This window comes from Symphalangus syndactylus, chromosome 24 (assembly GCF_028878055.3).
Source record: "Symphalangus syndactylus isolate Jambi chromosome 24, NHGRI_mSymSyn1-v2.1_pri, whole genome shotgun sequence".
Classification (NCBI taxonomy): Eukaryota; Metazoa; Chordata; class Mammalia; order Primates; family Hylobatidae; genus Symphalangus; species Symphalangus syndactylus.
Window position 1 is genome coordinate 56,863,500 of NC_072446.2, and position 25,330 is coordinate 56,888,829.

At 39.0% G+C, this 25,330-nt stretch overlaps 1 protein-coding gene and 1 long non-coding RNA gene across 9 annotated transcripts in view; one reads left to right on the forward strand and one right to left on the reverse strand.

Moving 5' to 3' along the window:
- Window positions 1–25,330, reverse strand: part of SLC24A3 (solute carrier family 24 member 3) — a 600,086-nt gene that overhangs the window by 504,413 nt on the left and 70,343 nt on the right. Inside the window, exon 1 of one of the 3 annotated variants that reach the window (XM_055265457.2) lies at window positions 141–600. The exons of the other annotated variants lie outside the window; for them this stretch is intronic. Coding sequence (XP_055121432.1) covers window positions 141–573 — 433 coding nt within the window. The 5' untranslated portion in view covers window positions 574–600. Of the gene's footprint in view, window positions 1–140; window positions 601–25,330 lie in introns of those variants that run through there. 3 annotated transcript variants of the gene reach the window in all.
- On the forward strand, window positions 1,036–5,805 carry LOC129474431 (uncharacterized). 6 transcript variants are annotated; one of them, XR_010119513.1, is made up of 3 exons: window positions 1,036–2,402; window positions 2,669–2,748; window positions 2,879–5,805. It is a non-coding gene; the product is annotated as an uncharacterized lncRNA (long non-coding RNA). The 6 variants fall into 6 exon arrangements; XR_010119512.1 differs by having other exon boundaries at window positions 1,036–2,114; window positions 2,216–2,402; window positions 2,669–5,805; XR_010119515.1 differs by having other exon boundaries at window positions 1,036–2,110; window positions 2,216–2,402; window positions 2,669–5,805.

The following is a 25,330-nucleotide window of genomic DNA, read 5'->3' on the forward strand; positions in this document are numbered from 1 at the left end:
GCATCCCACTCCCCCGGCCAACCCAGCCCGCTTATCCCGGGGCTCCGGCCGGGCAGCCCGCAGCAGCCCCGCACCCAGCCCCGGGAGCCCCGAGCAGCCGGAGCCGCAGCGCCCACTCGGGGCAGGCAGCGTGCACTCACCCTTCTGCTCTCGCAGGCTCGACAGCGACCAGAGCAGCAGCGCCACCGAGGCCAGGAAGCAGAGCTGGCTCAGCAGAAGGTCCCTCCGGCGGCGGCGGCGGCGACGCGCGGGGTCCTCGTCGCCGGGCGGCCGCATCCTCGGGCGGCCGGGCGGCGGCCTCGGCAGGCGGCGGCCGCTCCTGTAGCGGGCGGCCGCGGCGGGGACAGCGGCAGGAGGCAGCCCTGCGCGCAGCAGCCGCGCGTCCTCGCTGCGCTTCCACCCGGCCGCCGCCTCCGCCTCCTCTTCCTCCTCCTCGCCGCTGCCCGTCTCCTCGTCGTCGCCCTCCTCGTCGCTATCGCCCAGTCCCTCCTCCCCTCCCTCCTCCTCCTCCTCGCCGCTCGCCCGCGCCGCCGCCTCCCGGCGCTCGGGGTCCCGCTCCTCCTCGCGCGCCATGGCTCCCACGCTCCGCGCCCGCGCTCGGCCTGGGGCGGCGGCGCGGCGGGGGCGGCGGGGGCGGCCGGGAGGCGGGGGCGGCGGGGGCAGAGGAGGAGGAGCGGGGAAGGACCGACGGTAGGAGGGCCCGCCGCTGGCCAACTCCACCGGTTGGCGAAGCCACCTCAGACTGGCTCTGGCCTCGCCGGCTGCAGGAGCGCCTCGCGGGGCCGCCCGCCTATTCCATGGTCGGCGCGTTGGGGGCCGGGGCCGGGCCGGAGCGAACAGGGAGCACCGAGCAAGCTGGGAGCATGAGCTAGCGCAGCTCCCGGCAGCCTGCAGCGGCGAGGCTGGTCGGGCCAGGGTTGGCGGGGGGCAGTGCCTGGGACACAGCCTGGCGCTGGCCGGCATGGCGGGGAGGGGGCGCGCTGGGAGGAGACTGGGCTGGGGAGGGATCCCTGTGTGCAGTCCTTCAACCCTTCCGTGCCAGGGGAAGGGGGACGGCGCAGGGAGCCCCCTCTCGGGAAGCACACGCGCTGCCTCCCAGAGGCCGATCTTCACCAAGAAGGATTCGCTGGAAACTTTCGGAAAAACCGAGGGGCTCTTCAGCCTCCTCTCTACTTGCTACCTGGAGTCGGGGCGCCGCGAGTGCGCTTGGCTGCCCGCGCCCAGCTTCTGGCCTCGCCTCTTCTCGCGGGCCTCCCGGGTTTCCCTCTGCCCCCTTGTGGGGATCCCCCTGTGCGCCCGACTCGGGATCTGGAACAGGCCTCCCCAGAGGCTGTTGGTTCCATAAGGGTGTCCGGGCTCCCCCCACTGGCCTGGGCTCACACTTCGCTTTCTGTTCATGCTGGACCAAGCCCAGTAACACTGTGGCTGATCGAAGTGGGGACAGCTGGCACGGTCCCTGGAGTCCCTGGAGAGGCGGCCTGAAGAGGCTTCTGGCCTTGTGCAGGTAACACCAGCCTGCCCTACCTCCAACGTTAGAATCTTAGTCCTCCCATTTCCCCCATTCTAGGTCTCCTGCCCCTCCTTGCTGAAGGTGTGGGCTGCCCTAGAGATGGCTGGACTCACGACCCTGCAGAAGGTGCCCATTTGAAGGGGATCTCTGGCCATCCCAGACACAGCCCACTCTCCCTCATTGGGTTTCCCTGGACTCTTCCCAGATGCTACCCTGGGGCTGCTGGATGTGCTGAGGAGGAGATGCCATTGTGGGAGGGCTGAAAACAAAAGACCTTGTCCAGAAAGGGATCACCTGAAACCAGGTGTCTGTCTAGGTGACTGTCTCCATGGAATCCATTCAGATCAGGGAATCTAGCTTCATACCCTAAAGAGGTGGAAAGGAAGCAGGGAACCTCTGTATAGGGCTCCCCAGTCTAGGTCTGTTCAAATGTGTCCCCACCTGTGACTGACCTTCTACCCCCCCTCCCCGACCTCCTCCTAATCTTTGACAGCACCTAGGGACAGCAAGGTCACAGCAAAGGGCAAAGGAAGTGGTCATAGGTGGCCTCCTTTCCACAGAAAGGCCATTTCACCCAGGGAGACCAGAGACTTTTCCTTCGTGGGTATATCATTTATTACTGCTGTTCTCAGCCTGGCATCTTCCAGACACTCAGAGTACCTCCCCCACAATGCCTGAGTGGTTTTCCCTTTGCTTTGGCTGCAGATACTAAGGAGGGTGTAAAAATACGAGTTCATCCATGCTGCAGTGTGTGGGGAGAATTCTCTAGTTGTGTTATCTCCATCAAGCTTTTGCAGACACAGAAAAGAAAGTTTAGGAGCCGAGAAGAATTCAACTAACATGGAAAGACACTCAAATAGTGTTTTCTAGTGAAAACGAGGGAAAATAAAAGGTGAGAGAGGGAATCTGGAATTAATTGGGTTAGGAAATGAACACTAGCTTCAGGGGAAAATACCATAGGCTCAAGGAATTGTGTAATCTGGTGATGGAGGGGGAGTTAGGAAGGGAGCCAGGAGGAAGGAGAATAACCAGGAACTGGTAATTTCTTGGAAATTATCTCAGCACCAGGAGTGTATGTGTGTGTGTGGCGGGAGGGCGGGGGGAGAACACTCCTGTGGCACACAGAAATGATTCTTGGGTTTCTATTCATTTTGACAGATTTTGGAGTGAAGGGCACTGTTAAAGTAAAGCACAGAGAGTGATTCCTTGGGCGGCCAGGCACCACCTAGGGAAGAAAGGTGGGGATCCTGGTCCCTAGGTTGACAGCAACTGAGACCTGATAGGTTCCTCAGCCCACCAGGTGATGGCCAAGTGAGACAGGCCTCTCCAAAGAAAACAGTCATTTTTTTTCCTACCTGTCCCTTGCAGTCTTTGGAAGCTCCCTCCAGAAACTGAACTGTGAAAGGAGCAAGAGTTGAAATGAAGAATGTGCTCTGATACTTCAGTCTGAGAGTATTTCTTGCCTGGAGAGAGAGGCATCACTCCCAGATGTGTGGGGGTCTTCACCCTTTCAGGAATAAGACAGTCTTTACAGAGTACCTCCCCACCTTGGGCTGGGTTCTGGGGTCACTGTCTACTCCCCCTGTTTTGACCTCCCATAAACATTCCGTTTTCAGGTCCCTGCAGAGACTTTGGACCTGACGTGGTGAATAAAGGTGGTTAGTCTTTCTCACAGTTCTGCCTTTAGGACAAAGAATAGAAAGCCTCCCGCGACTATGTTCACTAACTCTCAGCCCAGGCCAGATCACCCACCAGCCAGTGAATGGGACCTCGTCTGTGCCCAAACTAGGTGCAGCTCGGTGCCCTCCTGTGATATTTCCAGCTCTCCAGCCTCCTGCTGCCTGCAGCTCACAGACCTCATGGAGCAGGTTCCAGGACAAAGCAAGGTTATGTCTCCACAACACCAAACATTCCCAGGTGTGGCAGGCAAGCCATTGATTTAGAAGAGAGGAAGAGAAAACCAGAAAAGCCACTTTCTTGGTAAGGAGACATCAGCTTTCTCACCATGGCTGTTTCATAACACAAGGAGACTTGGCCCAAGCTCAGAAGGGAAAGATCCCTGGGTGTTCATGGAAAACTTTAAGCACAGTGAGATCAAATGTTAGCAGATGGGGGGATAAAAGGGGGAGAAATTCATGGAGTATGCCTAGAACAGGCCTTGTATGCAGCAACCCCTTCTTGCCTAGGGACTTGAAGGGCCAGGCTTCCTGTCACTGCCTCACTCAAATGTAGCCCAGGAAGACATTACACTGATAGCACTGATCACTGCCAGACAAAACCCCCTGCACCTGCACAGTCACGTAGACTTAGACAAAACCCCATCCTTGCTAAGGAAGACCTAACAACTATTTCTTCTTATGCCCATTCTTGTCCACCGTCTTTATCAAAAAGCCAGGAAAACTGCTTCTTCAGACACTTTCTGAGCTGGCTGTATTTTGAAGGACCAAAAAAAAAAAAAAATTACTCTTTTGAGACTATTGTGTCTGCAAGGTGGGCTTCACGTTATTTTCAGTGATCAGTTTATGACTGGAGTTCAAATAGACTGCTTATTTTATAAGAGTTTTTAATTTTGAATTTTCTTTTTGCCCAACTGTGTGCATTTGTTTGGTTTTTAACTCACCACATGAATATGACTATAGATTTTTTTTTCCTAGTTGACCATGGTCAGATTCACAATTGCCTTTAAAAAAAATTTGTTGGCCAGGCACGGTGGCTCACGCCTGTAATCCCAACACTTTAGGAGGCTGAAGCGAGTGAATCACCTGAGGTCAGAAGTTCGAGACCAACCTGGCCAACATGGTGAAACTCCATCTCTACTAAAAATATAAAAATTAGCCAGTCAGGGTGGCGCGCGCCTGTAATCCCAGCTACTCAGGAGGCTGAGGCAGGAGGATCGCTTGAACCCAGAAGGTGGAGGTTGCAGTGAGCCGAGATCGCGACACTGCACTCCAGCCTGGGTGGCAGAGTGAGACTCTGTCTCAAAGAAAAAAAAAAAAGAAAATGTGTTGAGGTATAACATACATGAGGCAAAACGCACACAGCTTAAGCATTAACTCAATGACTTTGTATATACGTATATATCCTCATAGGTTCCAGACCAAGACATGGAACATTTCCTGCTCTCCGTGGAAGTCTCCCTTGTGCCAGCCCCTCACCAGGCAATAATTCCCCAGAGATAGTACCTCTTCCCAACCCCGTACCCTAGATCATTGTTGCCTGTCCTTGAACCTCAGACAAAGGGAGGCTGCTTTTGCCCATCTTCGTTTTTGTGATGTCTCTCCACTGTGGTGTGCATAGCTGTGATTTTTTCTTTTTCACGCTGTGAAGGTGTAGGTGGTTTTTACCTAATGCTTCAATTCCCTTCCAACTTTAGTATAAGCCAAGAATAATCAAACCACTACATCTGGATCAGAGACAAATGACCTCCCAGATTGGCGAGTTTTATAAGGAAATTCAGCTGAAATTGAAACAGTCATCAGCTGCTTCTCAAACCAGCTACACTGCATAAGGAGGAGCCCAAGGGAAACTGCAGGACAACAGGTCCACTGGGAAACTTCAGGGGGCCAAACTGTCAAAGACAAGCACAGAAAAATTCCTGCAATGTGCATTAGACTTTGAGGCAGCTTTTAATGGCAAAAGTCAGTACAACCCATTTCCTTTTTCTTCTAAATGAGAGGAAAGTAGAATAGGTTCCATCAGGAAAGATTCACACCCAGGCCATGACAAACTCATGGAGGATCCTGTCAATCAAATTCCTTTCTGCTAGGCAGAAAAAGTAAGTGGGAGCTTGTCAGTAATGTGCATTCCCAACCTATCCTGAGGATGTGGGACTCAGGAAGCCCAACAATCTGCCCTATTTACAAGGTCCCAGGTATCCATTCATATTAAGGTTTGAGACCTGCTGTTTCAGAGAAAGGGACAGCTTGGCATGTATTTTTTGGTAAATCCTGGAGGGCAAGTCTAAAAAGCAAAAATATACCCCCAGCACCTATTTGTCGATCCTTTAAATTGACTTGTTTGGGGTGTTTGGAAGAAATAAAGACGGAGTATGAAAACACAACCCCTAGCTATGTCTATATATATTTCATTTTTCACATGAGTACTATGTTTCTTAAAGACTCCTGTAAGAAATAATTCAGAACCACATAAATAATAAAGAGATTAAAATTTTTAATCCACAGAGGACAAACATTAAGTTTTCACAATTTGAGGAATTTGTTCATTCTATCAGGATCATTCAGTAAGAAAACACATACATGCCACTAATTTAATTTTGCCCTTGTAAAGTTGGGCAGACAAGGTGCTGAGTGTGGCAGAGGAGCCTGGGGAGAGCCCTGAGGGCTTATTTTTGTTAATATACAAATATTAGGCTTAGGAATCCCATATTTTAAATCAAGACAATAGATCTAAAAAATGTTTTAGCATTTTTAAATTTCAAAACTTCATCCTGGTAGACCATGATATACAGTACATCTTAAGTGAAAAAAAAAAAGCTACAGTATGAATTGTATAATCCCATTTTTGTAAAGTTAAGCAAAATCATCTCTCTCAATCTGTGATTACTTTGGGATGTGGGATTACAGGATTTGGGTTGGGGATCAGAGAATGTAGAGGGACTTTCACTTTTTATTTTATACTCTTCCATAGCTTTACAATTATTTTTCTTCCATCAGTATGTCCATTTTTTTAATTAAAAAAGTAAAGAAAAATTAAAAGAATCTGCTCATGTGTAAGCAGTTAAGACAAGTTGACTTAAATGAAAAGAATTGAAATGGTTTGATTTTGGCAGGGTTGAGCATGAGGCTAGGCTGGGCCTCCAGGCCTGGCTTCCAAAGAGCTGCTCCTCCCCGCCTTGGCTGGCAGCTCTGTGCCCGAGGCTCATTCGGAGGAGCCCTGAGATGACAGGGGAAGGGCAGCCCACCCAGGTGGTCTGCTATGGCTGGAGCAAGAAGCTGGAATTCTGATTCTGATTTGGCCACAGATCTAAAGTATAGTCCATTCCTCCCCTGTGCCTCAGTTTCCTCAATGGTAAAAGATGATGCCAACCTTTCCACAGAAGGGTGCTTTGCGGTAATGAAGCATTTTGAAAGTACAAAACATTCAGACGAAAGAGATGCCAAAGTCAGTTGGCTCTTTGTACTTTAGACAGCCCTGTGTTATTCTGATGGGGATAATCACAGCAAACCCCTCTTGCCCAAGGCCTCAAATCTGACCACGGAATCCACTTCAAGCCCAGCTCAGCTGTCCAGTGCAAAAACTTGAGTGGTAAACACGTGACCCATCACTAAGTCGTCATCTCCAGAGAGACCTGAGGCTAATGGGATGGTCTCACGTTATACAGTGCTGTGTCCATCTCCTCATCTCAGTTCATCGCCCAGGTTTCCAGCCCCAGAACTGCAGAATGATTGGGTCCAGATGCTCTTCCTAGGATCGCTGTGGCGGTGCGCCCCCTGGTGGCAGCGGTAAATCTCCTCCTGGGGGATTTCTGTGTGCATGAGAGGAGGTGTTTCCTACCTGCCCTTGACTGGTTCAGCTTAATCTTTGACTTCACTAATTTCTTTCCACATTTCCACTCAGGAGACATGTGACATTAAGATGACTGGTGTGTCGCATGCAGCTCTTCCTGTCTCCCGAGTTTGTTTCACTGGCAAGAGTTTCTCAAATTAAAGAGTTCCTTTAGGTACTTAAATATTTCACTTTTTAAAAATTAAGTCCCTTTCTTTGAAAGTTTATGCCAGAAAGAGACAGGACTCGTGCATAGCATTTTCTTTCCAATCATTTAAGTTCTTGGTACTCCAAATGTTGTCCCTGAACCAGCAGGCACTAGGAGTTGGTGGCATGACCTGGGAGTTGGTTAGAAGAGTAGACTCCTAGGACCACTGCATTAGAACTTGCATTTTAACAAAATCCACAGATTGAAAAGCATAGATTTGGTTAATTCCTCATAGATGAGATGACTAGGAATTCATAACTACCCGTATTCATAGCTGACTATATGTTACAGCACTCAAGATTACACATACCTTTTCATTTTTTCAACTTTCCATGTTTCATTTACTTTTAAACACCTCTTAAATATGGAAAACCACCAGAACCAAATTCCCAGCGTTTAAGCATTTAAAGTAATCTACAAGCAATAGCTTCTAAAGTCTCCAAGGAATAAGAATTCCAGCTACAGAATCAAACATTTAGCTGTGAATAGCAACACACCCTATTCCATATAATATTGAAAAGAAAAATTTCAACGTTAAATCCCACGTCATTGTAAACTATGTTAGTTCAACAATAACACCAGTGCATAATGCATTTTAAACACAAAACAGGGTATAACTTAAACTCTGATGAATAAGTATCACGAGAATTTGAGAATACCTTGGTGAAATCATTTTTATTTTTTCAAAGTGTTCCTACCCGTAGTCGGCATTAGTCATGTTCTCATTAAAATACCATGTCCAAAAATATGAAGTTTCTGAGTAAGATGACAAAAATTATTAAAGGAATAAAAATTATTCCTTTGAGATGCTAAAAATTGGATATAACTTTTTTTTTTTTTTTTGAGACAGACCCTCACTCTGTTGCCCAGACTGGAGTGCAGTGGCACAATCTTGGCTCACTGCAACCTCCGCCTCCCAGGTTCAAGCCATTCTCCTGCCTCAGCCTCCCAAGTAGCTGAGACTAAGGGCATGTGCCACCACATCTGGCTAATTTTTGTATTTTTAGTAGAGATGCAGTTTCACTATGTTGGCCAGGCTGGTCTGGAACTCCCGGCCTCAAGTGATCCTCCCACCTTGGGTACAACCATTTTTGTTTAACTTTTTATTTTGAGCTAATTTTGGCCTTACAGAAGTCATAAAAATAGTATATAGAATTCCAAGAGGCCCTTCATGGATCTCATCCTAATGTTATCACTTTGTGTATGTATGGTAAAACAATGAGAGCTATAAATTAACATAGCAACAATAGTACTAACTAAACTACAGAACTTATTCAAGTTTCATAATTTTTTCCCCAGTCTTTCCTTACTTTCATGACTTTGACACTTTTGAGTATGAATGATTTCACAAATGCCCCTCAATTTAGTTTTGTCTAATATGTTCTCATTATCTGGATGAGGTTATGCATCATGGTAATGGAATTATGCTATGTCCTTTTCATTGCCTCATACCATGGGATTTCTGATGTCAATATGTCTTATTATTCATGTTAACCTTGATAACATGGAGTTAATATTTTGGGTAAGGTACTTTGAAGCTATGCAAATTTTGTTTCTCTTCAAAATTTCACCCACTAATTTTAACATCCATTGATGAATCTTATCTGCAACAATGATTACTGCGGTATTCAACTGTCATGTAAACAGTTATTTGCCATTTTTCTGAAGCATTGAAAGACAACTAGAAAAGAGAGCTGTGCTCAATGAACAATGAGGAATGGGGAGAGGAAAACAGAAGGGCCCCTCTACAGGTTGTATTTTCTTTTTTCATTCTTTGTAGAGACAGGATCTTGCTAGGCTGATCTTGAACTCCTGGCCTCAAGCAATACTCCTGCATCAGCCTCCCAAAGTGCTGGGATTATAGGCATGAGCCACCATGCCTGGCCAAGGTTGTATTAATAGCAACAACAGCAAACCCTAAGGAAGAGGAAGAATATGATTTTCAGGCTTGTCATGTTATGTTACTGGAGATGTTCAGTTGTCAATGAAAAAATTTTTAGACATGTAAAGAAACAAGAAAGTATGACCCATAACAACAACAACTACCAAAAGTTAACATACAGTGTCTGAGGAAGTCCAGATATTGGACACACTAGACAAATACTTTACTTTTTTTTTTATTTCAGTAGGTTTTTGGGGAACAGGTAGTGTTTGGTTACATGAGTAAGTTTTTAAGTGGTGTTTTCTAAGATTTTGGTTACCTATCACCTGAGCAGTGTACATTGTGCCCAATGTGTAGTCTAGACAAAGATTTTAAATCAACTATTTTAAATATGTTTGAAGAATTAAAGAAACCATGTCTTTAAAAGTCTTACAAAATAAAAACTTTCAATAAAGAGATAGAAATTGCTTTTAAAAATAAGACAAATAGAAATTCTGAAGTTCATAAGTACAATAGCTGAAATAAAAAATTCACTGGAGGTTTTCAGCAGCAGATCTGAGCAGGCAGAAGAAAGTATCAGCAAATTTGAAGACAGATCAATTGAGACTGTCTAGTTTGAAAAAGAAAAAGAGAATGAATAAAAATGAATAGAGCCTCATACCTGTGATGCAACATATGCATCATAGGAGTCTCAAATGGAGAACAGAGAAATAACTGGGAAGAATATTTAAAGAAATAAAGCCCCAAAACATCCCAACTTTGATTAAAACATTATGCACCCAAGAAGCCCAGTAAACTTCAAGTAATATAAAGAGATCCATATCTAGACACATTTAAATCCAAGTGTTGAAATACAGAGAGAATATTGAAAGCAGAAATAATTAAGAGATTCTTTATATACAATGGAGGCTTAATAGTGTTAACAGCTGACTTCTCATCAGAAACCATGAAATTTAGAAGGCAGTGAAATGACATGTTCACAGTGCTGAAACAAAAGAACCATCAACCAAGAATTCTGCCCCAGTAGAGCTGTTCTTCAAAATTAAAGAAGATATTAGACATTTCCATATTTTTTGAAAGCAGAACTTGCAGACTCATCAACAGATGAATAGATAAACAAACCTGTCTTGTCAACACAAAGACACACATACACACACACACACACACACACACACACACACACACACACACACACAGGAATATCATTCAGCATTATAAAGAGAGCTCCTGCTATTTGCCACAATGTAGATGAACCTGGAAGACATTTGGCTAAGTGAAATTAGCCAAACACAGAAAGAAACATATCGCATGATCTCACTTACATGTGGAATCTTCCTAAAGAATTTAAATATACAGAGATAGGGAGTAAAACAATGATTTACTGGTCAAAGAGGGAAGGAAATGAGAAGGTATAGGTCAAAGGATACAAAGTAGCAGATATGTGGGATAAACAAGTCTAGATTTAATGTCCAACATGAGGACTATCATTAATAAAATTGCATTGTATTTGGGATTTTTGTTAAATAAGTAGATTTTTAGCCACTCTTGTTACAATAAAAAGTAACTACATGAGTTGATATATATGTTAATTTGCTTCACTATAGTAAGATTTTTACTATTTATATGTAACCCACACGTCATGTTGTAAACCTCAAATATACACAATAAAATCCATTTTTTTAAATAAAGATACACTGAAGAGAGGCCTTCAGCCTGAAATGAATGGACACTAGAGAGCAACTCAAATCTACATGAAGAAATAAATAACACTGGTAAAGGTAACTACATGGATAAACATAAAAACAATGTAATTATATTTTTATTTGCAACTTTTCATACTATCTAATTTTCCATGGTGTATATGTGCCACATTTTCTTAATCCAGTCTATCGTTGTTGGACATTTGGGTTGGTTCCAACTCTTTGCTATTGTGAATAGTGCCGCAATAAACATACGTGTGCATGTGTCTTTATAGCAGCATGATTTACAGTCCTTTGGGTATATACCCAGTAATGGGATGGCTGGGTCAAATGGTATTTCTAGTTCTAGATCCCTGAGGAATCGACACACTATCTAATTTTAAAGACTATTGCTTGAAGCTATAATTACAAATCTGTGTTGATGGGTATACTATGTATAAAGATGTAATCTTGATGACAAATACAGCATAGAAGAGGGGAAGGAAATGGAGTTATGTCAGAGTAAAATTTGTGTACACTCTTATAATTAAGGTTGGAAATACAGTGTTCAGATGTTCTTTGTGATCCCCAGTTTAAAGTAACTTTAAAAACTAGTAAAATAAATGACAATAGAATTAAAATGATATGCTATGACAATTTCTACTTAACACAAAATAAACTAACAATGGAAAAATAGAGGACCAAAAATGACATAAAACATATAGAAAACAAATAACAAATGGCAACTGTAGATCCTACCTTATCAATACTTACATTATATGGGAATAGATTTAAAACTTCAAGCCAAATGCAGAGATTTGCAGAATGGATAAACAAAAATGTAAGATTCAAGTATATACTATCTACAAGGGCCACACTTTAGGTTAAAAGACATAAATAAGCAGAGAGTGAAAAGATGGGAAACAATGAACCGTGCAAACAGTAACCAAGAGTGATCAGAGTGGCTTAAAAAATATCAATCAAACAGACTTTAAGAGTTATTACTAAAGACAAAGGACATTTTATAATGATAAAAGTGGCAATGCATCAAGAAAATATAATTATTCCAAACATATATGTGCCTAAAACAAAGCTTCAAAATACATGAAGCAAAAGCTAATGTGATTGAATAGAGAAATGGTCAAAAATAATATTTGGAGACCCTTATACCTTACTTTCAATAATGGATAGAACAACTAGGATGAAGATCAACAAGGAAATAAATTACTTTAATACTTTAACAACACTATAAACAAACTCTGCCTAACAGACATCCATAGAAAAGTCTACCCAAGAATGGCAGAAAAAACATATTCTTCAAAAGCGTACATGAAACATTACACAGGCCAGACCATATATTAGACATCCTCCAGAAAAACAAAAAAACACACACACACACACAAAGGATTGAAATAATGCTAAACACATTCTCCAGCCAGAATAGACTGACACTAGGAATCAATATCAGAAGGAAAATGAGGGAAATTCACAAATCCATGAAAATTAAACACTGATAAATAAATGGGCCAAAGAAGAAATCAGAAAACAATTTTAAAAAATATTTTGAGATGAAAATACAAACAAATGCAACAAACCAAAATGTATGAGATGTAACTTAAACAGTGCTCAGACACAGAACATACTCTAAGATTGACTACATGCTTGGTCATAAAGCAAGTCTCTACAAATTAAAAAAAAATGTAATTATACCAGCTCAGACTGCAGTTGAATAGAATTAGAAATCAATATCAAGTGGAACTCTCCAAACTATACAAATACATGGAAACTAAACAAATTGCTTCTGAATGACTTTTGGGTAAACAAGAATATAAGACAGAAAATTATTTGAAACAAATGTAAATAGAGGCAAAATGTACCAAAACCTCTGAGATGCAGCAAAAACTGTGTTAGGAGAAAAGTTTATAGCATATAGCGATAAACACCTATATCAAGAAGATATAAAGATCTCAAATTAAAAACCTAATGTTACACCTAAAGGAACTAAAAAAAAAAAACAAGAACTGAATCCAAATTTAGCAGAAGAAAAGAAATTACTAAAATAACAGCAGAACTAAACAAAATTGAGGCTCCCCAAAACATACAAAGGATCAACAAAATGAAAAATCGTTTTTTGAAAGATAAACAAGATTGATAGACCACTAGCTAGATTGACAAAGAAAAAAGAGAGACCTAAATAAGCCAATCAGAAATGAGAAAGGTGACATTACAACCAATCCCACAGAAATACAAAAGATCCTCAGTGACAAAACATCCTGAAACCATCTCTATGCACACAAACTGGAAAATCTAGATAAAATGGACAAATTCCTGGAAACACACAACCTCCCAAGATCGAACCAGAAGGAAATTGAAATCCTGAACATACCAATAATAAACTATGAAATTGAATCAGCAATACAAAAAGTTACCAACCACAAAAGCCCTTCAACAGATGGATTCACAGCTTAATTCTATCAGACATACAAAGAAGAGATGGTACCAATCCTGCTGAAACTATCCTGAAAAATAGAGAAGAGATTCCTTCTTGACTCATTCTACAAAACCAGTATCATCCTGATATCAAAATCTAGCAAATAGAACAACAAAATAAAACTATAAGCCAATATCCCCAATTAACATAGATGAAAAATCCTCAACAAAATACTAGCAAACCAAATCCAGTAGTACTTCAAAAAGATAATCCATCTCTATCAATTGGGCTTTATTAATGAGATGCAAGGATGGTTCAACATATGCAAATCAATAAATTGATTAACCACATAAACAGAATTAAAAACAAAAAATATATGGTCATCTCAATAGACACAGAAAAAGCATGCAATAAAATCCCAAATCCCCACATGTTAAAAACCCTTAAGAAACTGGGCATCAAAGGAACACAATTCAAAATAACAAGAGCCATCTATGACAAATCCACAGCCAACATTATACTGAATGAGCAAAAGATGGAAACATTCCCCTAATAACTGGAACAAGACAAAGATGTTCACTTTCATCACTCCTATTCAACATAGTACTGGGAGTTTTAGCCAGAGCAATCAGACAAGAGAAAAAAATAAAAGTTTGTCAAATAGGAAAAAGGAAGTCAGATTATCTCTCTTGACTGACAATGTGATTCTATATCTAGAAAACCCTAAACATTTCACCAAATAACTCCTAGAGCTGACAAACAACTTCAGTAAAGTATCAGGGTATACAATCAAGGTACAAAAGTTAGTAGCATTTCTATACACCAGTAATGTTCAAGCTGAGAACCAAATCAAGAATACAATCCCATTTACAATAGCCACAAAATAAAATAAAATACCTAGGAATATATCTAACCTAGCATGTGAAAGATCTCTGCAAAGAGAACTACAAAACACTGCTGAAAGAAATTACAAACAAATGGAAAAACATTCCATGCTCATAAATTGGAAGAAGCAATATCATCAAAATGTCCATGCTGCCCAACATGATCTGCAGATTTATTGCAATTCCTATCAAATTATCAACATTATTTTTCACATAATTGATTTTAGAAAATTAATTTTAGAAAATTAGTTTAGAAATTTAATTTTTCTAAAATTAAAATCATAATTTTAGAAAAAACTATTCTAAAATTCATATGGAACCAAAAAAGAGCCCAAATAGCCAAAGCAATCCTAAGAAAAAGAACAAAAACAGAAGCCAGATTACATTACATGACTTCAAACTATACTACAAAGCTACAGTAACCAAAACAGCTTGGTACTGGTAGAAAAATAGAACCCAAATATAAAGCTGTATACCTACAACCAACTAATCTTTGACAGAGTTGACAAAAAGAAACTATGGGAAAAGGATACCTTATTGAATAAATGGTGCTAGGAAAACTGGTTAACCATATGCAGAAGAGTGAAACTGAACCTCTATCTCTTACCATAAACAGAAACCTAGGAAATACTCTTCTGGACATTGGCCTAGACAAAGAATTAAGAATTAAGTCTTCAAAAGCAATTGCTACAAAAACAAAAAGTGAAAATTGGTACCTAATTAAACTAAAGACCTACTGCACAGCAAAAGAAACTATCAACAGAGCAAACAGACAACCTACGGAATGGGAGAAAATATTTGCAAACTATGCATCCAACAGGGTACGAATATCCTGAATTTATAAGAAGCTTAAACAATTCAACAAGAAAAAAAACAAGCAGCCCCATTAAAAAGTGTGCAAAGGACATAAACATACACTTCTCAAAAAAACACATACAAGTGGCCAACAAACATAAAAAAAAGTGTTCGGTATCACTAAACATCAGAGAAATGCAAATCAAAATCACAATGAGATACCATCTCACACTAGTCAGAATGACTATTATTAAAATGTCAAGGCCAGGCCTGGTGCCTCACCCCTGTAATCCCAACACTTTCAGAGGCCGAGGTGGGTGGATCATGACGTCAGGAGATTGAGACCATCCTGGCCAACATGGTAAAACCCCATCTCTACTGAAAATACAAAAATTAGCTGGGTGTAGTGGCAGGCACCGGTAGTTCCAGCTACTTAGGAGGCTGAGGCAGGAGAATCGCTTGAACTGGAAGGCGGAGGTTGCAGTGAGCTGAGATCACACCACTGCACTCCAGCCTGGGTGACAGAGTGAGATTCCATCTTAAAAAAGAAAAAAAGAAAGTCACAGACATTAGCAAGGATGCAGAGAAAAGGAAATGCTTACATATTGTTGGTGGGATTGTAAATTAGTTTAGCCACTATGGAAAGCAGTTTGGAGATCTCTCAAAGAACTATAAATAGAATTAGTATTCTATCCAGCAATTCCGTTACTCAGTATATACCCAAAGGATAACAAATCATTCTATCAAAAAGATACCTACACTGCCACGTTTATTGTAGCTCTATATAATAGCAAAGACATGGAATCAACCTAAGTGCACATCAATAGTAGATTGGATAAAGAAAATGTAGTACATACACAGCATGGAATACTATGCAGCCATAAAAAACAACAAAATCCTGTCTTTTGCAGCAACATGGTTGAAACTGGAGGCCATTATCCTAAGTGAATTAACGTAGAAATAGAAAACCAAACACTACATGTTCTGACTTATACATGGGAGCTAAACATTGGGTGCACGTGGTCATAAGGATGGGAAAAATAGACACTCCAAATAGACAGTCCTTTTGGGTACTCCAAAATGGGGACAGATGGAGGTGAGCAAGAGTTGAAAAACTACCAACTGATTACTATGTTCACTACCTGGATGACAGTTTCAGTTGAAACCCAAACCTCAGCATCATGCAGTATATCCATGTAACAAACCTGTACATGTACATGTACCCCTTGAATCTAAAATTTTTTTAAAAATTTAAACCAGATTACATGTTTAGAAGAAAAGCATCCCAAAGTCAGTAATCTTGCCAGGAATCAAAGTGCCTAAGAGTATGGCTTTAGAGTCAGAATGTCTGAGTACAGATCCAGGTACTGATGCTTACTAACTTTGTGACTTTGGCCAAATAACTTAATCTCTATGTACTCAAGAATCCCCATTTGTAAAATGTAAATAAAAGCTTTGTACATCTTATAGGGTGGTTATGAACATTAAGTGAGCTAATACAAGTAGAGTGTTTGGCAAGATACCTAGCAAATAATTGTAAGTACTCAGTAAACGTTATCTGTGATTATAATACTGATTTACTGTCTCAGGGTTCGAGAACCTGTGAAAAAAAGGGGAGCTTCAAAAAAATTTCAAAAGATGCTTCTAAAGACAATACACTAGAGAAGTGTTTGTTCATGTCCTTTGCCCACTTTTTGATGGGGTTGTTTGTTTTTTCTTGTAAATTTGTTTGAGTTCATTGTAGATTCTGGATATTAGCCCTTTGTCAGATGAGTAGGTTGCAAAAATTTTCTCCCATTCTGTAGATTGCCTGTTCACTCTGATGGTAGTTTCTTTTGCTGTGCAGAAGCTCTTTAGTTTAATTAGATCCCATTTTTCAGTTTTGGCTTTTGTTGCCATTGCTTTTGGTGTTTTAGACATGAAGTCCTTGCCCACACCTATGTCCTGAATGGTATTGCCTAGGCTTTCTTCTAGGGTTTTTATGGTTTTAGGTCTAATATGTAAGTCTTTAAGCTAATTAAATCTTGAATTAATTTTTGTATAAGGTGTAAGGAAGGGATCCAGTTGCAGCTTTCTACATATGGCTAGCCAGTTTTCCCAGCACCATTTATTAAATAGGGAATCCTTTCCCCATTGCTTGTTTTTGTCAGGTTTGTCAAAGATCAGATAGTTGTAGATATGCAGCATCATTTCTGAGGGCTCTGTTCTGTTCCATTGATCTATGACTCTGTTGTGGTACCAGTACCATGCTGTTTTGGTTACTGTAGCCTTGTAGTATAGTTTGAAGTCAGGTAGCGTGATGCCTCCAGCTTTGTTCTTTTGGCTTAGGATTGACTTGGCGATGCAGGCTCTTTTTTGGTTCCATATGAATTTTAAAGTAGTTTTTTCCAATTCTGTGAAGAAAGTCATTGGTAGCTTGATGGGGATGGCATTGAATCTATAAATTACCTTGGGCAGTATGGCCATTTTCACAATATTGATTCTTCCAACCCATGAGCATGGAATGTTCTTCCATTTGTTTGTATCCTCTTTTATTTCATTGAGCAGTGGTTTGTAGTTCTCCTTGAAGAGGTCATTCACATCCCTTGTAAGTTGGATTCCTAGGTATTTTATTCTCTCTGAAGCAATTGTGAATGGGAGTTCACTCATGATTTGGCTGTTTGTCTGTGATTGGCGTACAAGAATGCTTGTGATTTTTGTACATTGATTTTGTATCCTGAGACTTTGCTGAAGTTGCTTATCAGCTCAAGGAGATTTTGGGCTGAGACAATGGGGTTTTCTAGATATACAATCATGTCATCTGCAAACAGGGACAATTTGACTTCTTCTTTTCCTAATTGAATACTCTTTATTTCCTCCTCCTGCCTGATTGCCCTGGCCAGAACTTCCAGCACTATGTTGAATAGGAGTGGTGAGAGAGGGCAACCCTGTCTTGTGCCAGTTTTCAAAGGGAATGCTTCCAGTTTTGCCCATTCAGTATGATATTGGCTGTGGGTTTGTCATAGATAGCTCTTATTATTTTGAGATACGTCCCATCAATACCTAATTTATTGAGAGTTTTTAGCATGAAGGGTTGTTGAATTTTGTCAAAGGCCTTTTCTGCATCTATTGAGATAATCGTGTGGTTTTTGTCTTTGGTTCTGTTTATATGTTGGATTACATTTATTGATTTGCATATGTTGAACCAGCCTTGCATCCCAGAGATGAAGCCTACTTGATCATGGTGTATAAGCTTTTTGATGTGCTGCTGGATTTGGTTTGCCAATATTTTACTGAGGATTTTTGCATCAATGTTCATCAAGGATATTGGTCTGAAATTCTCTTTTTTGGTTATGTCTCTGCCAGGCTTTGGTATCAGGATGATGCTGGCCTCATAAAATGTGTTAGGGAGGATTCCCTCTTTTTCTATCAATTGGAATAGTTTCAGAAGGAATGGTACCAGTTCCTCCTTGTACCTCTGGTAGAATTCAGCTGTGAATCCATCAGGTCCTGGACTCTTTTTGGTTGGTAAGCTATTGATTATTGCCACAATTTCAGAGCCTGTTATTGGCCTATTCAGAGATTCAACCTCTTCCTGGTTTAGTCTTGGGAGGGTGTATTTGTTGAGAAAAACACATGAAAAAATGCTCATCATCACTGGCCATCAGAGAAATGCAAATCAAAACCACAATGAGATACCATCTCACACCAGTTAGAATGGCCATCATTAAAAAGTCAGGAAACAACAGGTGCTGGAGAGGATGTGGAGAAATAGGAATACTTTTACACTGTTGGTGGGACTGTAAACTAGTTCAACCATTGTGGAAGTCAGTGTGGTGATTCCTCAGGGATCTAGAACTAGAAATACTATTTGACCCAGCCATCCCATTACTGGGTATATACCCAAAGGACTATAAATCATGCTGCTATAAAGACACATGCACACATATGTTTGTTGCGGCACTATTCACAATAGCAAAGACTTGGAACCAACCCAGATGTCCAACAACGATAGACTGGATTAAGAAAATGTGGCACATATACAAGATGGAATACTATACAGCCATAAAAAATGATGAGTTCATGTCCTTTGTAGGGACATGGATGAAACTGGAAAACATCATTCTCAGTAAACTATCACAAGGACAAAAAACCAAACACCACATGTTCTCACTCATAGGTGGGAATTGAACAATGAGAACTCATGGACACAGGAAGGGGAACATCACACTCTGGGGACTGTTGCGGGGTTGGGGGAGGGGGGAGGAACAGCATTAGGAGATATACCTAATGCTAAATGACGAATTAATGGATGCAGCAAACCAACACGGCACATGGATACATATGTGACAAACCTGCACATTGTGCACATGTACCCTAAAACCTAAAGTATAATAATAAAAAAAAGACAATACACTAGAAAGAAGCCCCTTTAAAAAAACACATTGCATTCCCAGAATTCATATGACCACCACCTACAGATTTGGCCCCAAATCTTAGACAAAGGAGTCAGACGCATCTTTGTGAATAATATTTACAAATTGTTAATATTTGAAACACACTATCCATTAGAAACATGCTATCATTTTCCTTTTTAAAAGTTTCATTATAGAATCAAATAAATGAAAAGCAATGAGGCATAATATTTTTAACAAGTTGATAAGACTAAAAGAAATAAAAAAGTTATTCTAAATGGTGGCAATAGTGAGAAAATTGATATGAGTGTGAAGCAGTACAATCTTTCAGGCAAGCTGTATATTCAGAACCTAAAAATACCTGCACTCTTTGACTCAGTCATTCATAAAGCCTAAGGAAATATATAGGAGAAAAAATGACACAGGTTTATGGATTTTTAATGCTCACTACTATAGTATTATTTTCTGCAGAGGCAGAAAACAATCTAAATGCTTAAAAGTAAGAAAATGATTACATAAATTAAAGAATATCTGTTAGGAACTGAATGTTTTGTTCCCCCCAAATTCTTATGTTGAAATCCTAATTCCCAATTGGTAGTATTAGGAGGTGGAGTCTTTGAGAGATAAGTAAATCTTGAGGATGGAGTCCTCATGAATGGGATTATAAAAGAGACCCCAGAAAGTCTTGTAAAAGAGACCCCAGAGAGCTCTCACCTCCTCTTTCTGCTATGTGAGGATACAAAAAGAAAACAGCAATCTGCAACCTAGAAGAGGTTCTCACCAGAACACAACCATGCATGGCACCCTGATCTTGTGTGTTTAGCCTCCAGAACTGTAAAAATACATTTCTGTTTTTATAAATAAATAAATAAATACATAAATAAATACATAAATACATAAATACATAAAATCCCATGGACTTGCCTTCATAGAAAGTTGCAAAGCCTTTCCCAACCAATTATTGCTGCTATGAAACTGAACCCACATTCTGCTGTGTATAGAGTTAAACTTCAGGCACTTTGTCCCCACAGAACCAAAAAAAAAAAAAAAAAGACAACTATAAATACCTATTTTTAAAAAATCAAATAAACAACTTAATCTTCCACTTTAGTAAACCACAAAAAGAAGCGCAAAGTACACCAAAAAGCTAGCACAGCGGGGAAAGAATAAAGATTGGAGTAAAAATAGTGAAATAGAGAATAGGGGGAAAAAAATGAAAGAAATCAATGAGACCAAAAGTTGAGTCTTTGAAAAGACCAACAAAACTAACAAATCTTTAGTGAGACTGACCCAGAAAATAAGACGGAAGACTCAAATTAGAAATTTTAGTAATTATAAAAATAAGAATTATAAGATAATATTATAAAAAATTATATACAAAAAATTAGGTAGCCTACATGAAATGGACAAATTCATGAGATGTACAAATTACCAAAGCTGACTCAAGAAGAAAGATCATATCTGAATATACCTATAACAAGAGATTAAATTAGTAACAAAAAACTTCTCATAAAGAAAATCTCAGCACTAGATGGCTTATCCAATGAGTTATATCAAATGTTAATGGAAGAATGAACACCAATCCTTCATAGACTCTTCTAAAATTAGAAGAGAAGGGAATACTTCCCAACTTGTTCTGTAAGACCAGCATTTTTCTGATTCCAAAACCAATAACATCACAAGAAAAGAAAACTACAAACTGACATTCCTTTAAATATAGATAAAATATGCTCAACAAATATTTACAAACTGAATCCAGCAACACATACAAATAGTTTTAACACCGTGAGCAAGTGGAAATTATCACAGGTATGCAAGGTTAGTTCAACATACAAAAATCAACCAATGAAACAGCATATCAATAGAGTAAAGGGCAAAAAACACATGATCACCTTTAGTGAGGCCAAAAAAAGCAGTTGACTAAATTCAACACCCTACATGATAAAAATACTCAACAGAGGTACAAATAGAAGAAAATATTCTCAATGAAAATAAAATTAAGAAAGTCATTCCAGTTACAATACTAACAAAAAGAATAAAACATTTATGAATAAATTTAACAAAAAGTGCGCTGAAATCTATAAAACATCATTGAAAGAAACTAAAGGAAACCTAAAAAGTGAAAAGACACCCTGTATTTATGGATTGGAATTAAGATACCATATTCTTTAAATTCATTTACAGTTTAAATGTAATATTTATAAAATTCTAGGTGCCCTTTTGCATATGCTAACAAGTTGATCTTCAAAATCATATAGAAATGAACTTCCAGTTTGTGGTCCAGCATATAAAGAGCTTGGAAGTCATTGCTCTGTCTTAGCAAGTAAAAACCTGAACCAATTGAACAATCAACAACTCTTAGATCCATTAGGACTAGGCAAACTACTGTGCTTAAAATTAGGGAGACAGGCAAATACAGAAAATCACAACTTGTCAGAGTGGAAACCCCTGAGCAGACATTTAAGAGGGAATCAATACCAGGATAGGAAAACCTGAACCGTACATGACAAGTTTCTGGAATCGCTAGACTCAGTGTGGACAAATCTGAGTGTTAATCACTTTTGGGACGGGGTAGTCATAGAAACCCACTCAGCTACACTTTTGTAAATGCTCCTCTCAAATGCTCCACCAGATTCTCTTGGTGAATATCAGAGAAAAATCCTTTCATACTTCTAATAGGAGAGGGTGAAAATAACCATTTTGAAATATGTCAGAAGAGTTTGTTTTTAACAAGTCCTGCTTTCAAAGGAAACTATTTTACCAGAGCCTGAAATAATGGAGTTTTTGTAACAGACTAACTGATCTGACAGAAGGGAAATGTCAAACTCGGGTTAACTGTAAATATTTGGTCCTAGCAAAGGTGCAGAGGGTGGGGAGAATTGTGGTGCTCTGTGAAGTTCACAGGTCAGAGGGATAGGCTCACTATAGTGCTGAGACCTGATCATCAAACCGTAGATTGCTTTGCTTCCAATTCACACCTTATCATCACGTCACAGAAGGCCTATTACTACAGTTCCACTTAACCAGTACATTATATCCAAGTATGAAAAAAGAATTAGATGGCATACTAAAACAAAACAAAACGAAACAAAAACGAAGTTTGAAGAGACAGTGCAAGCATTGGACCCAGATGTAGATAAGGTAGAGATGTTGGGATTATCAAACCATAAATTTAAAATGACTATAATTAATATGGTAAGAATTCCAACAGATAAAGTAGAAAAATGTAAGAACAGATGGGCAATGTAAGCAGAGAGATAGAACTTCTAATAAACAATCCAAAGTGAAAGGTTAGAGATAATTTGATAAGCTCATTAGTAGACTGCACACGCTCACAGATGAAGGAATCTCTGAGCTTGAAGATATGTCAGTAGAAAATCACAAATGAAAAGCAAAAAGAACACTGAAAAAAGATAAAACAGAATATCCAAGAACTGTGGAACAACTAAAAAATGTGTAAACAAGCTTAAAATGACAATATCAGAAAAAAAGAAAGGAGTACAAAAATCTTGAGGAGAAAATAATGACTGGAAATTTTCCCCAAATTAATGTCACCAAACCACAGATCTAGCAAGATCAAAGAACACTACCCAGGTTAAGTGCCAGAAAAATTACACCTAGAATATATTCAAGAACAAATCTTGAAAAAAACAGGGGGTGGGGAGATACCTATACAGGAGCAAAGATAAGAATTACATCAAGCTTCTCAGAAACCATGCAAGCAAGAAGAGAGTGGAGGGAAATATTAAAAGTGTTCATCAAAAAACACATCAAACTAGATTTCTGCACCCTATGGAATTATCTTTTAAATGTGAAAGAGAAGTAAAGATTTTCTCGGACAAATAAAAACTGGAGGAATGTGTTGCAAGTAGACCTGCCTTGCAAGAAATGTTGAAAACCTGTAAAAGAGAAGGAAAATGATATAGATCAGAAACTTGGATCTACATAAAGAAAGGGAAAGCAACAAAGAAGAATTGGCTAAGGTAAAATGAAAACTTTAATTTTCTTATTCTTAGTTGATATAATAGAAAATAATTTGTTCAAAATAATAACAGCAACCCTCTTTATATTTTATATATATATATGCTTATATATATATACTTTTATATATATGCATATATATATAATGGACAAGTGAAATAAATGACATTAATGGTATGAGGAACGGGGGATAGAAAATAGTAATGTTGTGTTATTATAGGGTACTTGCACTGCCCATGAAGCAATATAGTGTTATTTGACTGTGGACTTGGATCCATTGTAAGTGTACATTACAAACTCTAAGGCAAACAATAAATAGAAAGAAATATAATTGATAAGCTAAGAATGAGGAGAAAATGTAATTACATAAAATGCTCAAACACAACCACAAAAAGCCAGAAAAAGAGTGGAAGAAAAAAATTAAAACAGATCACAGGAGTAATAAATAGAAAATGGTAACAAATACATAGACATCAATCCAACTATATCAATAATCACTTCAAATGTCAATGGTCTAGATAAACCAATTAAAAGATATTGTCAGAGTGGATCAAAAAACAAGACTTAGTGATATGGTGTCTACAGGAAATCCACTTTAAATATAAAGAGAAATACAGATTAAAAGTAATGGGATGGAGAAATATATACCATGCTAGCATGAATCAAAAGAAAGCTAGAGTAACTATATTAATTTCAGGTGTATCAGGCAGCAGAGCAGGAAAATTTATCAGTGATAAAGAGGGGTATTACATAATGATAAAGAGATCAGCTATCCAAGAAGACATAAATACCCTTAATGAGCAGGCACTTACCTGAGTGTCAAAATGTATGAGGCAAAAATTGATAGAACTTGAAGGACAAAGAGATGAATCCATTATTGTAGTTGGCCACTTCCACAACCCTCTATGAGAATGGAAAGATATAGCAGGTAGAAATTCAGCAAGGGCACAGTTAAACTCAAACAATGGGATATAATTGACATCTGTATCAAATACTTCATTCAACAGCAAAAGAATACACATTATTTTCAAGTTCACATAAACATTCACCAAAACAGATCACATTCTTGGCCATAGAATATGCCCTAACAAATTCAAAGGAATGAAAATCATACAATGTCTGCTCTCAGACTACAATGGAATTAAACTAGAATAAATAACAGAAAGATATGTGGAAAACCCCCAAATACTTGGAGATTAAATAATACACTTGCAAATACACACAAATCAAAGAAGATATCTCAAAAAACAATTTTACAATATTTTAAACTAAATAAAAATAAAACATCAAAATTTATGGGATATAGCAAAAGCAATGCTAAGAGGAAAATTTATAACATTGAATGCATTTATTATAAAAGAAGAAAAATCTAAGATGAGTAGTGTGAGGTTTTCCTTAGTAAACTGAAAAATAAGAGTAATTAATCCAAACCAAACAAAAGAAAATAAATAATAAAAATTAATGTCAAAATTAATAAAATTAAAAATAGGAAATCTATAGAGAAGATCAATGAAACTCAAATTTGGTTCTTTTAAAAGATGGATGAAATTGATAAACTTCTAGCCTACCTAATTAAGAAAAAAAGAGAAGACACAAATTACTAATATCAGATATTAAAGAGGGGACATCACTACAGATTCCATGGACATTAAAAGAATAATAAATAGTGTGAACAACTATATTCCTATGAATTAGACAACACAGATAACATGGACCAATCTATTTAAAGACACAGTTTATCACAATTCACACAAGGTAAGGTAGATAATCTAAATATGCCTACATGTATTGAAGAAACTGAATCAATTATTAATAACCTTTCAAAACATAAAGTACCAGGCCTAGATGGGTTCATTGGTTAATTCTACCAAATATTTAAGTAATAAATTATACCAAGTCTCTACAATTTCATTGATATGATAGAAGCAGAGAAATTACTTTCTAATACATTATATGAGGCAAATTGATACTTAAACCAGAGACACTGTGAGGAAAGAAAAATACAGGCCAATATCTCTCATGAACATCGATTCAAAAGTTTTCAATAAAATATTAGCAGAT